Source organism: Colias eurytheme, chromosome 11 (genome assembly GCF_061535395.1).
Source record: "Colias eurytheme isolate Ceu_HAF_F1 chromosome 11, ilColEury1 Martin Lab GWU primary, whole genome shotgun sequence".
Lineage (NCBI taxonomy): Eukaryota > Metazoa > Arthropoda > Insecta > Lepidoptera > Pieridae > Colias > Colias eurytheme.
In genome coordinates, this window is record NC_142990.1 from 4,110,192 (window position 1) to 4,133,874 (window position 23,683).

At 31.0% G+C, this 23,683-nt stretch overlaps 1 protein-coding gene across 1 annotated transcript in view; it reads left to right on the top strand.

Annotated features, from left to right (window-relative positions):
- Window positions 1-13,930, top strand: part of GV1 (nuclear protein GV1) — a 30,761-nt gene extending 16,831 nt beyond the window's left edge. The window contains exons 2-5 of the mRNA XM_090107486.1: window positions 9,163-9,234; window positions 11,129-11,313; window positions 11,659-12,034; window positions 12,403-13,930. Coding sequence (XP_089963612.1) covers window positions 9,211-9,234; window positions 11,129-11,313; window positions 11,659-12,034; window positions 12,403-12,462 — 645 coding nt within the window. The 5' untranslated portion in view covers window positions 9,163-9,210 and the 3' untranslated portion in view covers window positions 12,463-13,930. The remainder of the gene's footprint in view (window positions 1-9,162; window positions 9,235-11,128; window positions 11,314-11,658; window positions 12,035-12,402) is intronic.
- Window positions 13,931-23,683: the final 9,753 nt, after the last annotated feature.

The following is a 23,683-nucleotide window of genomic DNA, read 5'->3' on the forward strand; positions in this document are numbered from 1 at the left end:
ATTTTCCTTATTTTAGGTCTAAGTGCCATATCACACTAGCGGATTGCGAGCGGTTTCAAAGCGGAGCGGGTGCGCAACGAATACGTTGCGGGCGCGCAACGAACACGCCGCGGTTGCGCAGCGAATTCGTTGCGGACGCGTCATTTTGTATACTCTCGCACAAAAGCCAGCCCTTCCGCCTTGCCTAACTTCCATTCAATATTTCCATCGTTTCTGTAGCACTCAATTTTTTAACCGTACTGTGGAAATGCACTTACTTAACAGTTAACTAAAGATGTAATAACAACTGGAGTTGTTAAAAAAAGGTGCTATAAAATTGAATTACTAGGACTTTTAGAATGTACCATACATTCCAAAAGTATGTAACGACTGACCAGTATAATCTCTCCCATAGCAACGTATGTTATAAAGAGATTTTGTGAACCTAATTATGAGCAAAGTGATAGTGAGTTGCTGGTTGCTTGATAAAATTTTCTATTCACTGCTATTTATCTAATAATAAGATAGCCCTGTTTTAGTTAAGGAGCTTTAACATTTATTTCACTAATGAACTTTCTTAATGAGCAATTAAGTTATCTGATTGCATTTCGACCAAGATTTAATAGATAAAACAATACCCTAAACATTAACATGTTATGAAACTCGTAAAAAATAATGATCTCATAATTATTATACTATCACAAGTTATAAGTAACAACCAGCACGGATTCCATTTTGTTAATGAGTGTACATGACTGCGACGTAAACGTTGCGCATCTGCCACGCGTCCGCAACGAATTCGCTGCGCAACCGCAACGTATTCGTTGCGCACCCGCTCCGCTTTGAAACCGCTCGCAATCCGCTAGTGTGATATGTCACTAAAGGTTGTATAATCAATTAGTATAAAACTATTATGATTTAAACTAATTGATTATACAAAAAAAACTTAAATTGGCTATAAGAAAAAAACAACAATAGGTATAATGTAAAAGACAATGCACTTAGACTGAAAAAATCAGTTTACTAAAAATTAAAAAAATCAGAAAAAGCTTTGATAATTTACAATTTTTATCGCGTCTTCTGAGAACAATTTTTTTTAGAAATAAAACACACACATATCACATGAAAATATTCACCAATCGACTAAGTCTCTAGGTGTTGACTAATTGACCATTTGAGTAGATGTTTAGTGACTATTTAAAGTTTCATACAATTATATGGTTATTTTTGATTGATTTATTATTTAATACAAGCATTTAGTACAATTACAGGCAATCATTCACGCGTATCAACTAGCAGGCAAGGCGATAAAGAATTTCCATTGTTTTAACATGGATATAAGGCAATATTTAATATTTATATCAGAATGGTAATGCACTAACCTACCTTGTATACCTCAATGCTAATTTGACATGTCATATTATAAAGAACTGGCTCAGAATAATAAATGTTTTTATAGCTTACATTGTAAGCTCTTATCTATTGTAATATAAACGTTACATTGGTGCATATTTCATAAGATTTATAAACATCTAAGAGTCCCAGTAGTTAAGTACCAAATTTTCAAAAATTGATTATTAGATAATATCTACTCGTTAGGACCTTAAAAGTTGGATATCATTGATTACTTTCTATCCAATTTTAGATTCTTAAAATATGTATTTTTTATCATGAATATAGAACATATTGAATGCAGAGGTTAAGCTTTTAACGTTTTAAAAAGATAAAACACAAACATCGTCTCCAGCATAAATTAGCATACGCGATGTCAATGCCAGATCATCTTGGTCTCGATTAACCTTGCAGTTAAGTGATGTCATAGTAATTACGCTCGTTTTTGTTTTAATAATAATTCTCTTTGAGTTATTATATAGGTAAAGGTTGGGGCTAAGGACTTGATTCGAATTCTAAGTGTATGCTTATTTATATATTTTGCGTAATCTTCTTGTTCAAGTATGTGTTAATTTGTGCAACATCTTCTGCGATAATGCGTTGAAAATTTTTATATCGATTCGATTTATCGAAATAATGTACCTTCCTTGCAGCCCGATATAAGAGAGTAACTAATTTGAATCTAAGTGTATGTTAATTTATTTATTTTAAGTAATCTGTTTGTGTTAGTCAATTTTTTTAAGAGCAAGATCTTCATATCGATAAAATAACGAACCGACATTCAGAAACAAACAAAAGACATTCGACAGTCAGAAATTATAGAGTTGATATAAAAATGTCATGAACTTTAAGCAGAAACTACTCAATTATATAAAATTTTATCTGTCTAGTTAGTTTTCTGACATGACAGTCGTCCGATTAATACATTAAATTGTCAAAACAAGGTTTTATTACAGGTTTTAGCTTTTAAAGATGACATTTAACGTAATTGTTCTGATATTTAAGAATTATGCGTAAATTATTCATTTTGCTGCCCAAATCAATGACGAAGAATATGTCGAGTAAACCAGTATAATAAAAAATGAAGTCCACATTGATTTATTGATTTACATAATACATATATTGTATTGATATTCGCTAACGCATTTCTAAGAAGCTAGGCGTAATTAATTCATATTCGTAGAGCACGCTACTTGTTTATGCTAATTTATTACGTGGTAATTTGTTTGTGGAATTGTCAGATCGACGTCATAATCTTGTTACTGCAAATAATTAAATTTTCATCAATATCATTAAATTATCATGTGTACAAGCTTTACTTCCTGTCTGTAACACAATCTATACTAATACTAGTGGTCCGCCCCGGCTTCGCCCGTGGTACCTACATGTTTAAAGTTTAAACTATCCTATCTCTCAAGTTGGATCGAACTGCACATGGTGTGCGAATTTTATTATAATCGGTTAAGTGGTTTAGGAGTCCATTGAGGACAAACATTGTGACACGAGATTTATATATATTAAGATTATAAAGCTGAAGAGTTTGTTTGTTTTAACCCGCTAATCTGAGGAACTATTGATTCGACTTGAAAAATTATTTCGGTGTTAGATAGTCCATATCGAGGAAGGCTATCATCACGCCAAGACCAACAGGAGCGAATCAATGCGGGTAAAACCGCGGGGCACAGCTTGTTGTTTATAGTAACCTTCGATATTTTTATCTCATTTTGGAAGATGATATTTCCGACTTCTAGATTTCAAAAAATATACCTATGTGTAAAAAGGAACTGGAAAAGGTGCAAAACGAAGTATATATTTTAATTATAATTATTTAGAAGAAGATTAAAATACAATCTTATAATTTAACAGTAAAAGTACACGATTAATTATATTTTGATATCAGTGGAATTCATTAAATGTATTGTTTGAATTTATCTCATAGTCATGCAGGTTCCAATTATAGTTAAGAATAATGTTAGATATTCAATAAAGAAAGAAATCGACGATAAACAATACGAAGCTGTAACTACCTACAATTGCTTATAAAACATAATTAACATACTGGAAACTATTTGAATAACCGATCTCGTAATTATTGTACTCAGCTATGCGACTTAATACGCGTAGGTGTATTATAGAAAAAAGTAAAACGCAATTTGTTTTTCTTGGAAAAATATTGAATGTTAAGTTTATTTTTATGTTCGGCGTAATAGATTGTATAATTCTAAAACCATCTGCATTTAATTAACCTTGACTTTATATTCTACATTTTAAATATAACCAAATTTAAGTTCAATGACACATCGATATTTGTTGAGACGTTCTAAAAATGCAGATATCGTTTACAAGATAAAGTTTATACAGAATTGGCAGCAAAAATGCATTTCACAAGCGTCCCTACAAGGAACACTGAGTTATTTCATAGAGACGCATAGGTATTTAGAAATTCAATTTATGAGTTGGACGCTCTTTTAGGAAAATATTCTACACGTATAGCATGTCTGACTTATATCTGCATATAAAGAGTGGGTAAATTAGCAATAATTGATGATACGTGATTATATCGATTACGCGTAACTAATAAGGTAACTGGTTTACCAATTAGATCAGCGATGTCCTATTTTAAGGCAGATTTATATAAAGTTAACATCAGATCAATGATATGGTTTGGTGATTATCACGAGATTGATAATCGTCCGGAATGCTGTTGATTAAAGCAATTAAAGCCGTACTTGGTGTTGTAGGTACTGTTGTATGTTTGGCATTTGATCGGAATATTGTTCAGGTGAATGGATGTTTTTATGGCTTTTCTGAAAGGAAATATTTAATGTGTTATCTCATTGATTTCTGGGTGGGATTTGGTATGTTATTTGATAAGAAACATGTAATATTCATTATTTATAATATCATGTAACATTAATTAATTATATAAGGTTAATAGTATTTAATAACGAAGAGTCGATAATGAAGCATCATTTCAATAAAATATTAATGATAAATTTATAAGATATTTCTTCGTATAAAAAACTTGATTTGTTATTTAAGAAGAGCCTAATTGGCTTACCGCCTCCTTGGTACAGTGGTTGATGCGTGAGCGTAACACCGAGGGGTTCTGGTCTCGATTCCCGGTGGAGACGAAGAAAAAAAATGTCTCGGTCTGGCAGGTCACACAAGGCTGATCCTTATCCCTAAAGACAATCGATAAGTGAAACAGATGTAGGTATATTGCATCTGCCCCTTGGCCCTTACTGTACCAGGGGACATGGGATTTCACTTTTTTAAATTGGCTTACTCTTCCTCTTGACCCGTGGCTTATTCTAAGAAAAATTATGTAACAATGCGAATTGTACAGGATCATTAAAAAGTTGCCCAATTGTGCTTAGAAGTACATATTATGCACAAAGGTAATCATTAAAAATACTACCAACGTCAGAATAACAGCTGATTACAAACACTACGTGCTCGGGTGCTCAGATTTAGTTTAATTTTGAAATGCACGTAGCTAATAAGGCACGGGTAATTTGGTTACGATTAAAGGTGAACGCAGATTTGGGCCGCACCGCACGAATTTTCTTTATAATATGAAGTTCTGCGCTTTTTTTGTGATATCGCTCGATGTTAACCAGAAGAGCTAATGAATCCTAATGCGGACATATAGGTGAACTGGGCCCGTAGACAAAGTAACAATTAAAAAACGATAACGAAGTTAGAAAAGGAAAAATGTATGGGATTGACATTAGATAGAACACGTGATCTAACGCGGCGTATGTCAATCCCATACATTTTTGCCTTTTCTAACTTCGTTATCGTTTTTTAATTGTTACTTTGTCTAAGGCCCCTGAAGGTTCAGCCTGGACTATAAGTAACTATAACGAATTCGAATTCGGTGTCTACGGCGCGTGCGGTCCTGCCAAAGTCTGCGATCACCTTTAGTTTTATTTTATTCTAGTCCTGAACAGACTACACAATTCACTACATAAAAAATAAAGACGACTTTCACTTGAACCGTAATTAGTGTTGTATGGTTTTAGAATATTAATAATAGGATAGTATTTATAATTTTTTATTACACTTAGATAACTTTCGTATTTGCTTGTTGGGATGCGTATTTATATTATTAGATATATTATGTTATAAATTATAATAACAAATTATTTGGAGATAATATCAACAAACAGGAACATAATTGCAAACAATATTGAAATTTAGTACCTACGGTTAATTTACATTTATTTGAATAAATGATTTCCGCTACCATATAAGGAATCATGTCTGTCAGTGGTACAATTTAACTATTTTTAATTTCCTAGAGCGTTAACCCCACATTATTGTAAAACAGAAACAGGGGTTAATAGCCCCGATAAATGCACAAGGATATCTTATAGGTATTTTAAGCAACGTACTATTTATTAGAAAAGGATTATCCATACTAATATAGTATAATATATAATCCATATATAATATTATAAATGCGAAAGTAACTCTGTCTGTCTGTCTGTTACTCAATCACGCCTAAACTACTGAACCAATTTTCATGAAATTTGGTATGGAGATATTTTGATACCCGAGAAAGGACATAGGCTACTTTTTATCCCGGGAAAATGACGCAATCCCGGAAATCCCACTGTAACGGGAACTATGCGGGTTTTTCTTTGACTGCGCGGGCGAAGCCGCAGGCGGAAACCTAGTTTTTTTTATATATCGTTAGGAGTTAGAGTAATAATTTTCTCAGACTACGCGAGCAAAGCCGAACGCGCAAAAGGTAGTATTCATAAAAAATAAACATTCGACAGTAACACAATAATATAGATACATAATTAAATTAAAAAAAAAAAAAACGCCTACCCGGGTGGACCCTGCGTGACATTATTTATTTATTTATGATTTTCCAACAAAGGATACAGTCAGTATTATTTTACATAGCATAAAATTGAATACAATGTGGTCTTCGCACCTTTAGTAACAGGAAATACAACATTACATTCAGTTATGGAATATGTCAATTTGCTGAAAATTGACATATTGACATATCTTTCCAAGTTCTAATATCATTCTTAGCTTCTAATTATCCAAACCAAGATCCAAACACACACATTAAAAGATTGATTATATATTTAATTTATTGTAAGAAAAGTAGTTCCTAACATACCTACTGAATTAGTAAAATATTCCTACAATACAAAAATGACAAAGCGTCAATTTTTATTATTTTTTGCGGCTTTAATTGTTTAAACAACAAAACCACTTTATCTAGCTTATAGATATTGACCACGATATGTTTCAATTTATATTAAAATTTGACAAAGCGTTGTAAATTGAATATGAGTAGCATTGTGAAGACAAATTTTATTGACATGCTTAACTATTATGGTGGAAACAATCTCGAATACAATAAGGTAAATGTTATCGATGTATAAAATCTTATATTACCTACTATGCGAAAGGGGAATTGTAACATATTATGATTTTGAAAATATTAAGTTTTTTTTTAAACCTATTTGTGATTATTTCATGTTACAAATGTTCCTATAGGTTTTCTATTTCAATATAAGTACTTACTTATTTTCCGAATCTAAAATAGAGTAGGTATATAGAGATGGTATATTTTAATATGTTTTGACTTATATGCTTTTTAGGGTTCCGTAGCCAAAATGGCAAAAACGGAACCCTTATAGTTTCGTCATGTCCGTCTGTCCGTCTGTCCGTCTGTCCGTCTGTCACAGCCGATTTACTCGGAAACTATAAGTACTACAGTGATGAAATTTGATGGGAATATGTGTTGTATGAACCGCTACAAAAATATGACACTAAATAGTAAAAAAAAGAATTGGGGGTGGGGCCCCCCATACATGTAACTGAGGGATGAAATTTTTTTTTTCGATGTACATACCCGTGTGGGGTATCAATGGAAAGGTCTTTTAAAATGATATAAAGTTTTCTAAAAAACATTTTTCTTAAAGTGAACGGTTTTTGAGATATCAGCTCTCAAAGTCGTAAAAAGTATGTCCCCCCCCCTCTATTTTTATAACTACGGGGTATAAAATTCTAAAAAAAATAGAGGTGATGCATGCTAATTAACTCTTTCAACGATTTTTGGTTTGATCAAAGTATCTCTTATAGTTTTTGAGATAGGTTGATTTAACTGTAATTTATTATATTTGCTGCTACGGAACCCTTTGTGCGCGAGCCCGACTCGCACTTGGCCGGTTTTTATTTATAGTTAAAAAAGTAAACATCAGCTATTTTGTTAAGTAGGTATCACACATCTAACTTGTTATCACGGCATAAAAACAAATCACGGTCACGTACATTCTTCATACAAATGAGATTCTATAAAATGATAATTAATTCGATCAGAAACATAGTTTCATAACACTAGTTTAATATAATATGCAAACGTGTACTGTCCTTCAATCCAATATACATCTTAAGCCTTTATCAGATGCGAAAGTCAAGAATCGTTGCATAAAATTATGTCATCTGTAAAATCTCAAATTTCAGCATTATTATGTCTACTTTTTTTGATTAATTACTTTATTGGTTTTTGAATTATTCTATTTAAATAAAAATGCCATTAAGCGTAATAACCATATAATATAATTCGGCTTCATCTCAACCCGTTACATTTTTGCTGTATATATCAATGTTGCAGAATACGCCATAAATTAAATGTTAATTACACTATTAACATTTATTCATTTAGTGCAAAATCGGCTATTATGCTATAATTCGATATATTATGGTATAAACCTAATTCGTGTAATTACGATCAAAATATTTTATAGGTATACGATTTCAATTTTGGAATTATTTGCTCTAAATACTAATTAAAGGTTCTCAAAGATAGATACGTTAATTAAGTCGGTTGCGCACATTAAGTAACATCGCCGTGTCTATCTCTGTATAATCTGTGGTATAATGTCGGCTATAACACATTATATCATACGTCAGGCTCTATTTACGCAGAGAGTGATGCGTACGGGATACTCGCCGGTTCTCCTTTCTTTAGCATTTCATAACACCATATTTCTCGAATGTTCTGCCCAACAAATTATAATGGAAGCGAAGATAATGATACTCTATTACTCCCAAGAGTCCCAAGTACATCAGATAATATTATATAAATGTGGCCGATAATGAAGATTGGAGCGCGTGCACGCGTTATATGCATACGGTCGCTGTGAAATCTATTAGCCGTAAAGACATGTTACTGCTGTTCAAGACATTAAAAGTATTATGTAGTTAGTGTTTTGATTAGTTACAATCTCTGTTCAAATCACTAGTGATTCACTATGTCTTCGGGTTGAGGAAACTTATATTAGGTGTACAAAGTACAGAGCCTTTATACATGTGTTTATACTTTATACGGTTTATACCCTGACATTTAATTGCCAACCTATATTATAATAAATGATTTGAAATTTAGATTTAAAACAATTACTTGAAACATTATTTCAATAAACGACTGTTTTATTACCAGTATCCGGTGATTCCAATCTTAAGAGCAATGCTTTATCTTTATTTTTGTTATGGCATTTAATTTTGGTAATTACTTTTAGCGGATAGTCAAACTATAAAATTTCTAGGTCGAAATAATGAATTTGAAAACGAGCTAATCACAATCGCTTTTATTCTATAAAATATACTTGTTATATCGATTTGACATTCATTTAGAAGTTGATGTTGGAAGAGTAGCGTTTTCAACCTTCTACCACTCTCCGTTATTGAATAAAGATTTATAAAAATACTGACCTACAATAACAATAAGTTTATAATTATATTTTCTTTTTGCAGGTCAACAAGGTGAATGAAGAAGTAGTCTAAAAAAGAACCAGGCACAACATGAAACCCTCAGTAAAATTTCAGGTAAGGTTTCTAAAAAAAATAAGTTTACTTAACTGTAGTAAGAATATAGTACATCTTTAAACAAATATTGCTAAATAGGTATTGCTGTTATAAAACGTTCTATTCCAAGAGAAAGATCGTACAGATATAACCGAATACACTTTAACTCATGGATTATCAAGGCGGATCAAGCAATACCTCCTTTTTCAATGTAGTTTAGAAATTTACAAGAATAGATGAATACAACTATTACTTATCTGCTAATCTACAAATAGATGCGCGGGTTAAATCATAACCTTTTGATTGATGAACATGACAGACATTGTTCTGTTAACCAAAAATAGATCGTAGAACGTGAATGTTAGATCAAGAAAGGAATATAGACTGAGCTTAGACTGTGAGAAGCCAAAACTATAATTTATCTCTTCTGGTTGTTACTACACAGTCAAATAAAATTTTAGCAACGCAATGTTTATTACAACTTTAATTTAATCAAGATCACCGATAAAGCGTAAGATTTAATAAAGCCGTTGCAAATTATGGTTCACGCAAACTAGATGTGCTAACTTCACAAAAACAATGGGGATTGTTGTTATAATTCTGTAGTTTATTGATGTAATAAATAGACAGAATCTGAGATATATTTATTATAATTATAACCATAGTAAAATAGACTTAAAGGCGTAAATGGATTCATTATATTTAGATAAAGACGTAGATTCGACCTTTTGTTTGAAACAGATGGTATCATAAAAGATTTTCAACACTGAATTGTATTAAGGCCTCGTTTAGTTTCTGTAATCGTGTAATTTTCAAAGTGCATTTCAACATGCGTAAATAATAGAATATTTTATCGTTCTAATTTGTTACTGTTGTAGATTATTTACAACTAAATATAAGTTTTGTAAGTCGTAATGACAAAGAGTTAAAACAAAATATATAAAATATAGTCTGTCACTCAAGAATAAGTACATTTAAGCCGAGAGATACTGACAGAAAATATAACCGACTAGACCGCCCGCGCCGGTACCAGCGCTCTGACCATCATTTTTCTTTTTGTCATTGCGTAGAACCGCCGCCCCTGAAGAACCGCCGTACTGGTACAGATGACCCAATATTTTGCGTCTGTATCTCCCGACCTATTTCTACGGGTGTAATTTTCAAATTAATCAAATTGTAAAAAAAAAAAACAATCCTCTTATTATGCTAATTCATCCTATTTGCGCATACAGGATACTTTATAAGTATGTAGATATTATTTCTAGTCATTATTAGCCTTGATTAAGTACGTGAAATCAGTTTTTGTTTTGTTATAATTTTTAATGAAATGTTTATGGTTCGATCATCCGTTACATTATAATAGTGCTTTATTTGTAATCACTAATTACATATTAGTAACGTCTAATTGAACACAAATGTTTAAATTGGAAATAAAGAAATAAATGTTCAATGTAAATATATTTTTATTCACACAATTTTAGCATATCACTAAAAATCACATTATTATAATAAACACGTTATTATATGAATTTAAGCAGGTAAAATCACACTTGATACGATAAATTCTCGAAAAATTTAAAAATGGAGATTATAGAAATGAATTTCTTATCCAATTTTTTGTAACATTATTTTAATACGACTTTTCTGACCATATTTCATTCTACACGTCACCACCTGATTTGCTCTAACGTGTTTCATAAAGCTGGCCCACAAAATTCAACAGCTAGGCTAGGCTAGGCTGAAGAAAGTGACATCATACGTTACTTTGCTCGGCCAAGCCTCGTACATACCACTACTGACCGAGCTGCTACGCGCAGCAATTGCTTCGTGAGGCTGCTCGCTCTAGAAAGCAGCCCAACTTTAATACATAAATAGACTATTGGAATAAAACGGAACTTTATTACTTTGTTTCAAGGTGTTGATTTGCCTGGTGCTATACACATCCTGTGTACAAGCAATCATGGTGAAGTTCGGCACGAAGGGAGGGCCGATCGAGCCGCCGACGCCGGAGCCGCAGCTGCCGCAGCCGCGGTCCTTCCGTGCGCCCGCGCCGGTCTGGGAACAACGGTCGGATGACGCACCAGACCCTAACGCTCATTGGTAAATAAATAGACATAAATTCTCTATGACTTGAAATAATTATATTTAAAAAAGTATTAAGATCAAATTTCCTTAAAATATGGATAATCTTATTATACCATTTTAATACAATTGCCTTAAAATTTACCAGTCAAACAGATTTCGAAAGTGGTCATCTCGAACCTTACTTCTTTTTCTCATTTTACATCTTTTAATATAAATTATATCAGCCTGTAAAAAGTTCTAATAACAGTTTCGGATAATTGAAAAAAATCTGCAGCAAAAATCATTTGTGTAGTATCAATAAAAAACAGTATTTAGCACTTGAATATTAATAATTTAATATCAAAATCGTATTGTTCACAGGCGCCCCTTCATCCCACAAGAGAAGTACACGCAAATCTTCATTAATTCACCAACCACGACCCCACCACCGCAGAACAGTGCACAACGTTTCGTCAACTCCTACAGACCTACCAACCAACCAGCTTTCCAACCAACTAACACTCAGAACCAATTCTTCCACCCTGGTCAAGTTTTGAGCTCCCAGAGCCTTCCTGGCATCGGATTAAGATACTTCGCTCCCTTTAATGTACAACAAAACACAGTATATAAACAAGAAGATGCTAAACATAACCAAGTGGAGACTAACCATATTGATAGTGCGAGAGACTCATCTAGCGATCTGCTCTGGAAGTATGAAAAGGATGCAGTGCAGCGGAACCTGAGGCACACGTTGGAGGTAAGAAAAGCAAACAAACATGTTGAAAATACTGTTCTCAAAATTAAAAATTTTGCCATTAGGGAAATAAATCATCATTAAAAATAGATAAATTATTGAGGATTGCCATATTCAATTTCAATATGTTAGCATCAAGTTAGCAATCCACTACAATATAGTTTTGTATCAAATTAAAACAAAGTACCTAATGCCATTTCTATATTCCAGAATTATTTACAGAATTTATGATCAATAACAACTGATTGATCCTAAACTCTGTGAATGGATCCAACTTCCATGATTACTTAAAATTATTCTCGTTTATAATAATAATTATTATAACACTTGTACTGTGTACATAAACATAAAAATAGTACAATTTTTTTCAGGCAACCGCCCCAGTTGTATACCAGTGGCAATGGCCGGCGTACGTCCAACCTCGGCACTAAATTAAGATAATCTAAAACCTTTGTTATAACCATCGCAGTAACTCCTCACATTCCCAATAAGTACTTAATAGTACTATTATAACCACGATTAAATTGGAAGGTGAACATATAAGGCAAAAATTATGCTTGTAGAATATAATTTTAGCAAAAATGGGAACTATCCGACTATATATGTAACGAGACCTTCACTCGCTTTGTTGTGCTATAATGGAATCATAATGGCTTTTAATATTATATTCATGAAGGAAGAAGTATAAAGAAGTCACGAATCCGAATGAGTTAAGGCATGACAAGGCAACAATTATGCGAACTGTGATGTTCTAGATTTTATAATAGTGTTAAATAAAAGTGCCAGATATTATGTTATAAATAATACAACTACTTTTGATCACGTCTCCAATATGTTAGTTACATTACACAAATGTTAATATTATACCTATGTAAAATTTTATTCTTTCAAACTATAATCAACTCAACTGATCTGGGAAAGTGTTTCATAATATTAGTATTTGTGGAATGTATAACTGAAGTACAAACTTTTTTATATTCGCAATAAAACAAATAGATTAACTAGAAGGTAAACTTGTTAAAATTGTAAAAATATTTTATTCATAAATGGGGTTGATATTTCAATCTGTTTCTTCTTTTTAGGATTTATATTTTTGATAGTGTGGTATTGGCGATCAATAGTAAAATAGCTTCCATTGAAAAGGATAATTTTATGTTATTCAACGTTGAAATAGTTTTTCATACATTAATTTTTGTGAATATTGTATTAGGAGTACGTTCGGACTAGTTAGGGTTGAAATTATGGAAATGTTATGGTAAACCTGTCCTGTGAAATGTCCTGAAAAATTAGCCCAAGTAAAAGGCGTTATTTTAGAAGGCTTACCGGTATAATGTTATTTCGGGCTGGGAAGTTGTAAGCAATTTTTAATTTTATATGAAAATATAATATTTTGTTATTGACATAGGTATGTATAGATAGATGTTTGAATAAAAACTATTTTGCTATAGATATCGTTGAAGCAATTATGTTGTTGTATAATTAAATAATTAAGAATTTTCATGTCTACAAAAGGCTTGAAATTATGTAACGTGAAATTACAAATGAATGGTATTATTATACTCTTTTATTTTGATCATTTCACGGCTAGCTCATCTAATGACCGAGAGCCATACATTTTCAAAATTGGTTAGAAAAAATGTCATTACGGGAATGATGTATTGTAATATAAATACTGATCACATACCGTACCTAATTGTACCATTATATTGTTCTTATCCTAATGTTGTATTTGTAAAAGTTGTATAATAAATAGGTTTTGATTTTTTTAAATTGATGTTGTTTTAAAACAATTGTTACCGTAATTTAAGATTTAAGTTTGATTTAATTTGTTTATAAGCTTAGTTAAGGTATTTTATTGATTGTAAATATGTATATTATGAAATAAATTTTATCAGTAAATTTTCTTATCATTGTTTCATAACTTTTCCTCACTGTAAGTAGAAGTTACATACGGAACATATTAAAAACAAATACAAGACCCTAATTGAAAGCCTTATTAGTATATCCAGTCCATCAATCCAGTCTAATAATTACTTGGAATTAAAATAATTCATTTCGAAATATAAAAAATACCCTAAAAATATTGATGAATAGGTATTAGCAAAGTACATCTAAAATTGTGACCAAAATATGCTAAAAAAAAACGACAAAAGCTTTTAAATCAATGTGTGCGAACTTATTTCACTAGCATACAAAAACTGTAAGTGATTGGCTGATATTCAATGAGTTCAATTTTACCCTGGAATTAAAAGTGGGAATATGGGCATTACCCCAAATTTGCGGCGCAATATTATAAAATCTTTTTTTTTTATAATTAACTGAACTGAACTGAATTTGAACTGACGGAAGCTAAAGTCACGGTTACAAGTTCTTTTATAATCAATAGTAAAGACGTGAGAGTTTGAGAACCGTTGATGCCGTTTGGCGCGAGCCGAAGAGTAGAGGTCAATTAAACGCAATAATATCCAATAAATTATAATACACAGAAGTGATAAATTATATCTAATAGCTAGCTATTAAATATAATCATTAGATCCGTATACAGTACGGATTTGCAGTTTAAAACAGGTGGCCACAATTAGTATATATTCTACCAAAATATTTCCCACGACTTGTTATCAAGTAGTTAATAATTATCAGGAATTCCTCATAAATTTAACTGTATAGGGACTTGCCTATTTATTAAAACCTTTACGACTATTACCAGTATAATATTACATTATAATTTACGTATCTTTGGTTTACGGCTGCTCTACACTTAGCAACGACCGAACGGAACATTAATACCATTTTCACTTAAAAAAAATGAGATAAGAATTTCAATTTACACTTCAATTTGGCTAAATATACTAAATTATAATTCATTCCAAAAATACATTTTTAAAGTACAAATACTAGGTAGTTTATGAAACTTTAATACCTTAAGAATGCGACTTTTAAATTAATTATTTAAGTAAAAATGTTTGAATGTTTATGTATGTACTATTATATGATTGCAATTTATATTTAATTTAATATTTTACATATTTCAAACAAAAGTAAGGAATAATCATTAAAGATACCACCATTGAAAAATAATAGATTCTTTGTTTATAAACTTATTCATGGATAAAATAACAAGTACCTAATATGCATTTATTCTAGTTTTATGAATTGTGTAGTTGTATCTTTAAGTTTTTCTTCTAAGTATTTGTTTTTATTAATTGCATATCGTAAAATAAGCATTCATGATTGATTAATGGTTTCCTAGAGTACATGACTACCATAAAGACAGCAATAAAGCATACAGATTATTATTAATATGTTCTTATCAGTCAAAACATAAATTTTCAGTATATTACTAGTTACTAGGATATTTCGACTTGTATCTATCAATTATCTGCGAGTGATAATTCGATCGTAAAAGCTTCATTCGATTCGGAATAAAAAGCCGCAATAAACAAATAAAGCATACTGTAATAAACTTTTACATGCATGCATACTTTTATAAGTAAAGTTAAATGTGAACATTTCCAACAGACTCTTGTTGTATTGTCTAGACTCTAGGGAATTTTATTTTTAAATTAATAATTAACTGTTATTTTTTACCTTTTATCAAGATATCTAACAAAAACACAACCTCGGTCAACATTTTTAGAATATATTCTCATAGAACAAACTCGAATAGCAAAAATATAATTTGTAATACATTTATTTCGTGAGAAACAAAAATTTTAAATTTAACTTTAACACGTTTTAACTATTCCATTATTATGGAATATTTTCAATTATTCTGTGTTTATTAAAACTATAATTTATTGTGCTAACGGTCACGCAACAAATTGCGATAATCATCATCCCATTGTATAGTGGATTGTAGAAATCGCATGTTTTTAGAATCTCCCACGAACCAAAGACTGCTAATTGGTTATCTATTTAGGTGACCTGTTGGTTAATGAAATAATTAAACACACTGGAATACAGGAATATGTTATTATGCATAAATGAATTGAATACAAGGATGTCTTTGACTAGGAAGTTGATCTTTTATCGACTTTCTATCTTATCTTGGCGACTGATTCTCAATAGATAGACATTTTGCATAAATATAATATTAAATTTTCAGAAATTTGTTTCGAAACACTTTTGTAAAGTGATATAGGTACTTATGTAATTCCTGAGAATATTGCAATATATTCAGGTTAATAGTATAAAAATAGAGATAAAGCTTTTAATTGTTGTTATCTTTTGATTAATTGTTTCGTTACACAATGTGTTAGAACGTAAAATATCGATCTTAGAACCAATTATATTAGGAAACACGTTAATTTAATTAGTTTGTCGTATCTAATATATCCAATTTTTGCTAATATTATTGCATTCTGATGCGCTTCCGCGTGTATTAAATTACACGATTTTTTGCATCATAAAATAATGCGCTGCTAACACAATATTTTAAGTCAGGAACAATTGACATTTCTTGAATTTTAACTTTTCAAAAAATATTGGCCCCATACTTAGCTCTATTCACGTATTATTTAAATAACAATTTAATGTTTTTATTAGTACGAGAGAAGTTAACCCTTAACTATCCCATATTCTATATCATTTTGCGGTAGGTACGCTACTGTTACATTTTACAGAGAACTCATGACAGTTTGATATAGCATTTTCCATTCATGTGTTGTTTATAAAAATAAATACAATTTTATTCACATTAAAAAACTAAAATCTTAACAATTTCAGTAAAATCACCTCGCGAAATCTCTAAGACCACCTTTTGTTTGTTACATGTAAAAGCCATGAAAATATATAAATAATTATCCGAATTTTAACCATAAAAATAAATACGAAAAATAAATACGCCATTGACATAAAAAAAAGTTAACTCTATACTCAAAGTTTTAAGGTCTAAATTGCAACTTATTATAACCAAGTGCGAGGAAGAACCACCACGACGTCACGACTTTCTCACATTCACTCTCAATGAAAGCGCAAGTGATCTTGACCTACCTCAATACCGCACGTCATACTTTGTATGACACAGTAGGCGTGCTAGAGACTATGAAAAATGACGTCATCGGTTCATAGTTAGGGCATTGTTATGCAGGCAATAAATTTTGATTAATATTTATTGAGAAATGTATTGTGATAATGAATTATGCAAAGCTTTGTGGGTAACAATTTAATTTTCTATAATTAATATTTAGAGATGGTACGAATTTTCTTGTTCTTTATTCGATTATAATTGTTGCCGGGACTCTTAATTCCTTCTGCAAATATGTAGATCCAATTATTAGTAAATTTTTCGATACTCACAATTCACTTTACAAGAAATGTTGAGTCCAATTATTGTGTATTTATTATTATTAATAACTTGTCTCATTTAGTTTAAAGTAATGTACTTTATCACTTAGGAAAAGGATCAGATAGATAATATTATTTTTTGTAAGTAATGGACTCTTGAATCTCTGACTCACAGCTTGATATAAGATAACTGTTTTTATACCTAACATAAAGAAAATAATTCCAGGTTTTCAATTTAAAATGATTCGCCATCACGCAAACAATGGAAAAGGGCACAAGGCCTAGTGTCATCGGCATCACATAAATTACATGGTCAGGTGACACAGAAAGATTGACAGACCGCATGCTACGGTCTGACGTTCCTGTCACGATTCTCACCGTCAAAATGTGGGTTGCGGGATTCCTGGTATTTAATATTATGTCACTAGAATAAGACGTTAAAGGTGTTCGACTGGAAGTACGAGATTGCCATGCATTAAATTACTTAACTTTAAACTCGGCTGGGGTATAATTATCTCGACGCTGTTCATGTATGGCTTGCTCCATTATTTACGGTTCATAATTACCTCCTTTTGGGAAAAGCTTTTTAGTTGATAAAAATAAATTCTTATCTCATCAACGATGTCTTTATGCTTGCAAGGAGGAGTATGCTTAACAAAGTATACCAAACAAATGCTTTGTCATGTTTGTTTGAATTAAGATTATTCCCTATGTGAAATAAATACAAACGTCGAATACATGAAGCACTTATATTAACATTTGATGTGAACATTATTTGGAAATCAGAAGTAGCCAGTAAGTGTTTTAAATCAGAGTCACAACCTACTTTCAATAGCTAAAATGTCAAGCTTCGTCTTCCTTTCTGTATGTTAGATGGTAGAAATAGGATTTGAGAAGTGATTTATTTAATTTAAGTACTTTTTTCAGAGTAAAGGTTATGAGACGAGTTTTCTGCTAAGATAAAATATTTTGAAAAATTAAATTCATCATCAGCTTGTTGAATACAGTCAAAAAGAATACGTAGAATAACGTAAATAAAAAGACTAGGCAATTAGCTAAGGGGACATATTGGTAAAAGAGAAGTTACATTATGTTTCGAAACATAAACACTTTATATTTCTTCAACAAATATTAGTCTAAGAAATTAAGAAAGAATGTGTGGGGAGTCAGTGAAATGTCCTCACCAGATATTTACAAAATGCAGCGTTAAGATTGCAACAATTTCAACATATAAGGGTACTGTAACATGAAACATGGTTCCATATTTGATCGATGCATCTAATCATGCAGTCTTATGTCATCTGGTTTACTATATAAGGTAAAATTTTACCTAATGTGGCTCACTCCAGTCCGATTTATGTATGCAACTCTGTGATGTTGCTAATCGAATCATTTGCAACTAATTGTGACAGCATTTAATGTTGAATAAATAATACATTTAATGAGGAATTTTAGAGAAAGAATACGATCACAAAGCGGGATTTGGACCCGCGTCTTTCGCGTTGCCGGGACTACTCATAGCCTCTCTCGGCCACCTGTAATCCCGTCTGAACAATCGAATTTCTTCTACTCTTTAGGTTTTATGTGTCGAAGTGATACCTCACATTTTAATATTTCCAAATATTGAAATTAGTTAAATAGTCTATACCTATAAAATAGTTCTTGGATAAGGTGTTGTTAACTTGTCGTAAATACGTGACTAAAACATTATCGTACGACTAATGTCGTGAATTAAATAAACTTATATACTTTATGTACCATTAATCTCTCGTTATAACATCTATACCTTTAGGTTAACCTAAGAAGAAATTGGCAATTATTCAACAGTTGTCGGTTCTGTATCAAAGTATTATATATCTTAGTATCTAGTTGAATTTTAAGACCTGTATCTTCGTATTACATACATAACTAATAATCATCTCAACTAGCTGTATGTAATGATTACTATACGCATATGATAAAATAAATAAACAAACATTAAAAGATTTTTTAACTGGCCTCCTACTTGCCAAATTTGTCTACAAAGCTAATGTATCAATTTTTGTCAGAGAGCACAATACGTGGGTTAATTATATAGTTTAAACAGCAATACATAATATAATAATTATATCTTATAGTATGAATTATGCTGTTTTTAATTTTTTTTTATCTAAGTGTATCTTTATTCATAATGACGCATGTATTATTCGTAATTTTTTAATTATATACTAAATTATTATTATTTAATGTACATGTACTCCTTCCTGTGTTTTTGTTATTATTTTGTTTAGGTTACATAAATATTAACAGAATTTTTTGTTACATTTAAGCTATAGTTAAAATGCTATTCAAGGTCCTATTTATTTAGAATCTCATATTATAGTAGCATATTATTATACTGCCCTTGTTGAAAGATTAACCCGTGCAATTTGTAAACATTATAATATCTTAGCAGTTAGCACTTATTATAAACTTATTTGTGTCCAGTAAATCAATCTAGCTCAGAACTTCTGATTTAAATAAGTATGTGGATATTTAAATAATTATGTGTAGTTGAACCTACTCTTGTAGTATACATATAATTTAAACATATTACTTACGTTTTATTCTGATTCTGTTTTAAAAGTCTGTTTTATACTATTTATGGATTCGTATGAGTAATGCGTTTAAATTTAAAGGCTATTAAAGTAAAATGGGACACGTTTATTCTCCAAAATAAAGACAAATTGATTGCGTATTGACCTTTCTATATAATTGCTTATAAAGATATTTTAAGAACCTTTATCGTACGAATTCGTATATTACGTATAATGATAAAAACTTACGTAGTATTGTGACCGTTATAGAATAATTTTATTAATTTTATTGTTAACAATACGAGTTTCAAGTTTATATCAAGTTTCTTGTCAATATTTTACAATATCAGCTTCAGAATCAGTAGATATCAGATTGTTAAAATCTACACCAATTCAAATTTTGGTTTTAAAAATATAATACGATAAAGGTAAATGTACGTTACAGCGGATTTAAATAAGTAAAGTTTAAAACCATTCTCTACTATTTACTTAACCTTAGTTTATTTGATTTTAAACATAATATTTACTTTTGATGTTGATTATTTTATATATGATGATGATGCCGATGATTTTATCAAAAAAAAAGGAAAGGGTAAAAGTAAACTTATAACTATTTCATACTTTTGCATAGATAGTTGAGGATAACACGAAAAATGACTGTATTACTTTTAAGCTGTATTTCTGACCTTACGTGCTTTAGAAAATACAATAATTTCAAGAATATAAGGTAATGTAATGAAATAAACACAAAATAATGAACTGAATATTAAACATTAAAACCTGAAGTAGTCTTTCTTTTATACCAGAGATGTAAATAATGTATGAGGCAACTTGTTTTCATTATTGCATCATTTAATATTTTTATGTAGATAAACTATTTTTATAATTAAAATGAGATAATACCAATTTATTTTTCCGGTTAACGAAATGTGTTTATTGAACGAATCACAAATCTTTAATTTATTTATTTATTTATTTAAGCCTTTATTGCTGATACAAACATACATATAAAACTAAATCTATCTTAAACATTATTATTTAACACATGGGATTTTCCGGTTTGGTGATCAGCGTGTCTTGTGACACATAGGCCTCTTCCAGCCGCTTCCACTCATTCCTATTGTTCGCATATCTGGTCCATACTATTCCACCAATCTTTTTAATATCATCTATCCATCTCTTCACTTGTCTACCTTTCCTTCTTTTTCCATCACGTGGTTGCCATTCTGTTAATATTTGTGTCCATTTCGTTTTACTGTCCCTAGTCATGTGTCCCGTCCATCGCCATTTTAGTTGCCTTATTTTCTTTATTATATTTTCCACCTTGGTTATTGAACTTATTTCTTCCGCTGTTTTACGATCTTTAAGTGTTACGCCTATCATACTTCTCTCCATTGCCCTTTGACATGATCTTAGTTTTAAAAGATGTCTTTGAGTTAGTGCCCATGTTTGGCACCCGTAAGTAAGGCATGGCAAGATACATGAGTTGAACACTTTTCTTTTCGAAATTATTGGAAAATATTTACTTTTAAATATTTCTTTTAATGACCAATATTTGTTCCACGCGTAAGACACCCTTCTCTCTATTTCTATCTCTGTCTGGTCCCTAAATGATATTAATTGCCCCAAATATGTATAGCTTTTCACGTATTCAATTGTTTCACCTTGAATTTCAATCGGTATTTCTTCCCTATTAGTCATAACTTTTGTTTTAGTTTTATTCATTGTAAGTCCAACTTCCCTACTCTTATCTTCCAGCTGTTTTAACATATGTTGAAGCGCATTACCATTGTCGGATATTAATACCAAGTCATCCGCAAATCTTAGATGATTAAGTTTTTTCCCATCGATATTTATACCCATATTGTCCCAGTCTAATTGCCTGAATATGTTTTCCAATACGGCCGAAAAAAGTTTTGGGGATAAAGGATCTCCCTGTCTTACTCCTCTAGCTACCGGAAACTCTTCACCAGTTGTTTCTAGTTTAACTTGTGCGTTACTATTCGTGTATACGTTTCTAATTATGCGGATGTATTTCTTTGGCACGCACTGATGCATTAGTGACTTCCAGAGTGAGTTATGTTTTATTGAGTCGAATGCTTTAGTGTAGTCAACAAAAGCGATGTATAAAGGTTTGCAGTATTCCTGACATTTTTCTACGAGCTGTTTTATGACATGCATATGATCGACCGTTGAGAAGCCCGCTCTAAAGCCAGCTTGTTCCATAGGTTGTTGTTCGTCTAAGAGTGCCGTTATTCTTTTCAATATCAACTTAGAAAATACCTTGTAGATATTTGACATGAGACTTATAGGCCTATAGTTCTCAATAACTGTCCTATCTCCTTTCTTATGCAGCAGAATAATTATACTCTTAGTCCATGAAGATGGTATATCCTCTGTTCTTAAGACGGTGTTGTATAATTCCGTGAGTTTTTTTAGGTTTTCTTGTTTGGTGATTGATATTTTTATCATCTCATTTGTTATATAGTCTGGTCCGGGGGCTTTATCATTTTTTTGACTTAATATAGCGTTTTCTACTTCTGATTGTAGGAAATCTGGTATATCTTCTATGTCGTCACTTTCGATATTTACGTTATTTTCTGATATATTTTCTGCCGCGTAAAGTTCTCTATAAAAGTCAGTTGCAATTTTTATGATATCTTTTCTTTTTGTGGTTGATTTTCCTAATATATTCTTAACATTTGGTATCCATTTCTTTGTTTCATTCAGTTCTTTTAAAGCTTTTTTGATTCCACCTGTCCTTTCTATGTGATAGTTTAAAATTTTTGTTCTACGTTTCTTTCTGTCTTTTTTAATATTATTACTTATTCTTTTACTTATTTCTGAGATTGCTTTAAGGTTTTGTTGGTCTTTTCTATGTTTTAAAAGGTGTCTTCTTTTGTCAATTAGGTTTTTAGTTTCATCATCCATACGGCTTGACTTTGGTTTGGAATTAATTTTATTGAATAGAGGTCCAAATATTTCAGTTATTTCTTTAATATATTTTTCTTCAGTTAAATTTATTGCTTTATTTGTGAAATGTTGATTTGCTATTATATGTGCTGTTACATTGAATTTGTTTCTACTTTTTCTTGGTTCGGTTTTATTTAGAGTTGCTCTCACCATTCTGTGATTAGTATTAAAATTAAACTGGTTCAAAATTTTTACATCTTGAAATGCTTTTCTATTGTTTGAAGTTATGTAGTCTATTTCATTTTTGTATGATCCATCCGGAGACAGCCATGTCCATTTTTTGTTGGGATTTTTTTTGAAGAAGCTGTTCATAAATGCAAGATTATTTTCAAGTGCCATATTAATCATCCTATTTCCATTTTTACTTCTTCTGCCAAAACCGTATTTGCCTAGTATTTTTTCTTCCCCTGGTTGTTGTACTCCTATTCTACCATTGAAATCTCCCATAACTATAATGTTTTTATGTGCATCTTTCAGAACTAATGATAGTTGTTCATAGAAGAGGTCTTTAGTATGATCTTCATACTGTTCAGTAGGAGCATATATTTGTACAATAGACCACATATTTTTATAACCTTTTAAATGCATATTAAGAATAGCTATTCTCTCCGAGATTCCCTTAAATTCAATGATATTTCTTTTTAAATATTTTTTAACCATGAAGCCTACACCATAACTTCCTTTTGTTTCTCCCTTATAAAATAATAAATAATCTTTATGTTCTTCAATACATTCTCCTAATCTTCTCATTTCGCTTAGTCCTATTATGTCCCATTTTATTTTTGTAAGCGCTTCTTCTAGTTCTATTAGTCTTTCTTGTGTTCTTAATGTTAGACAG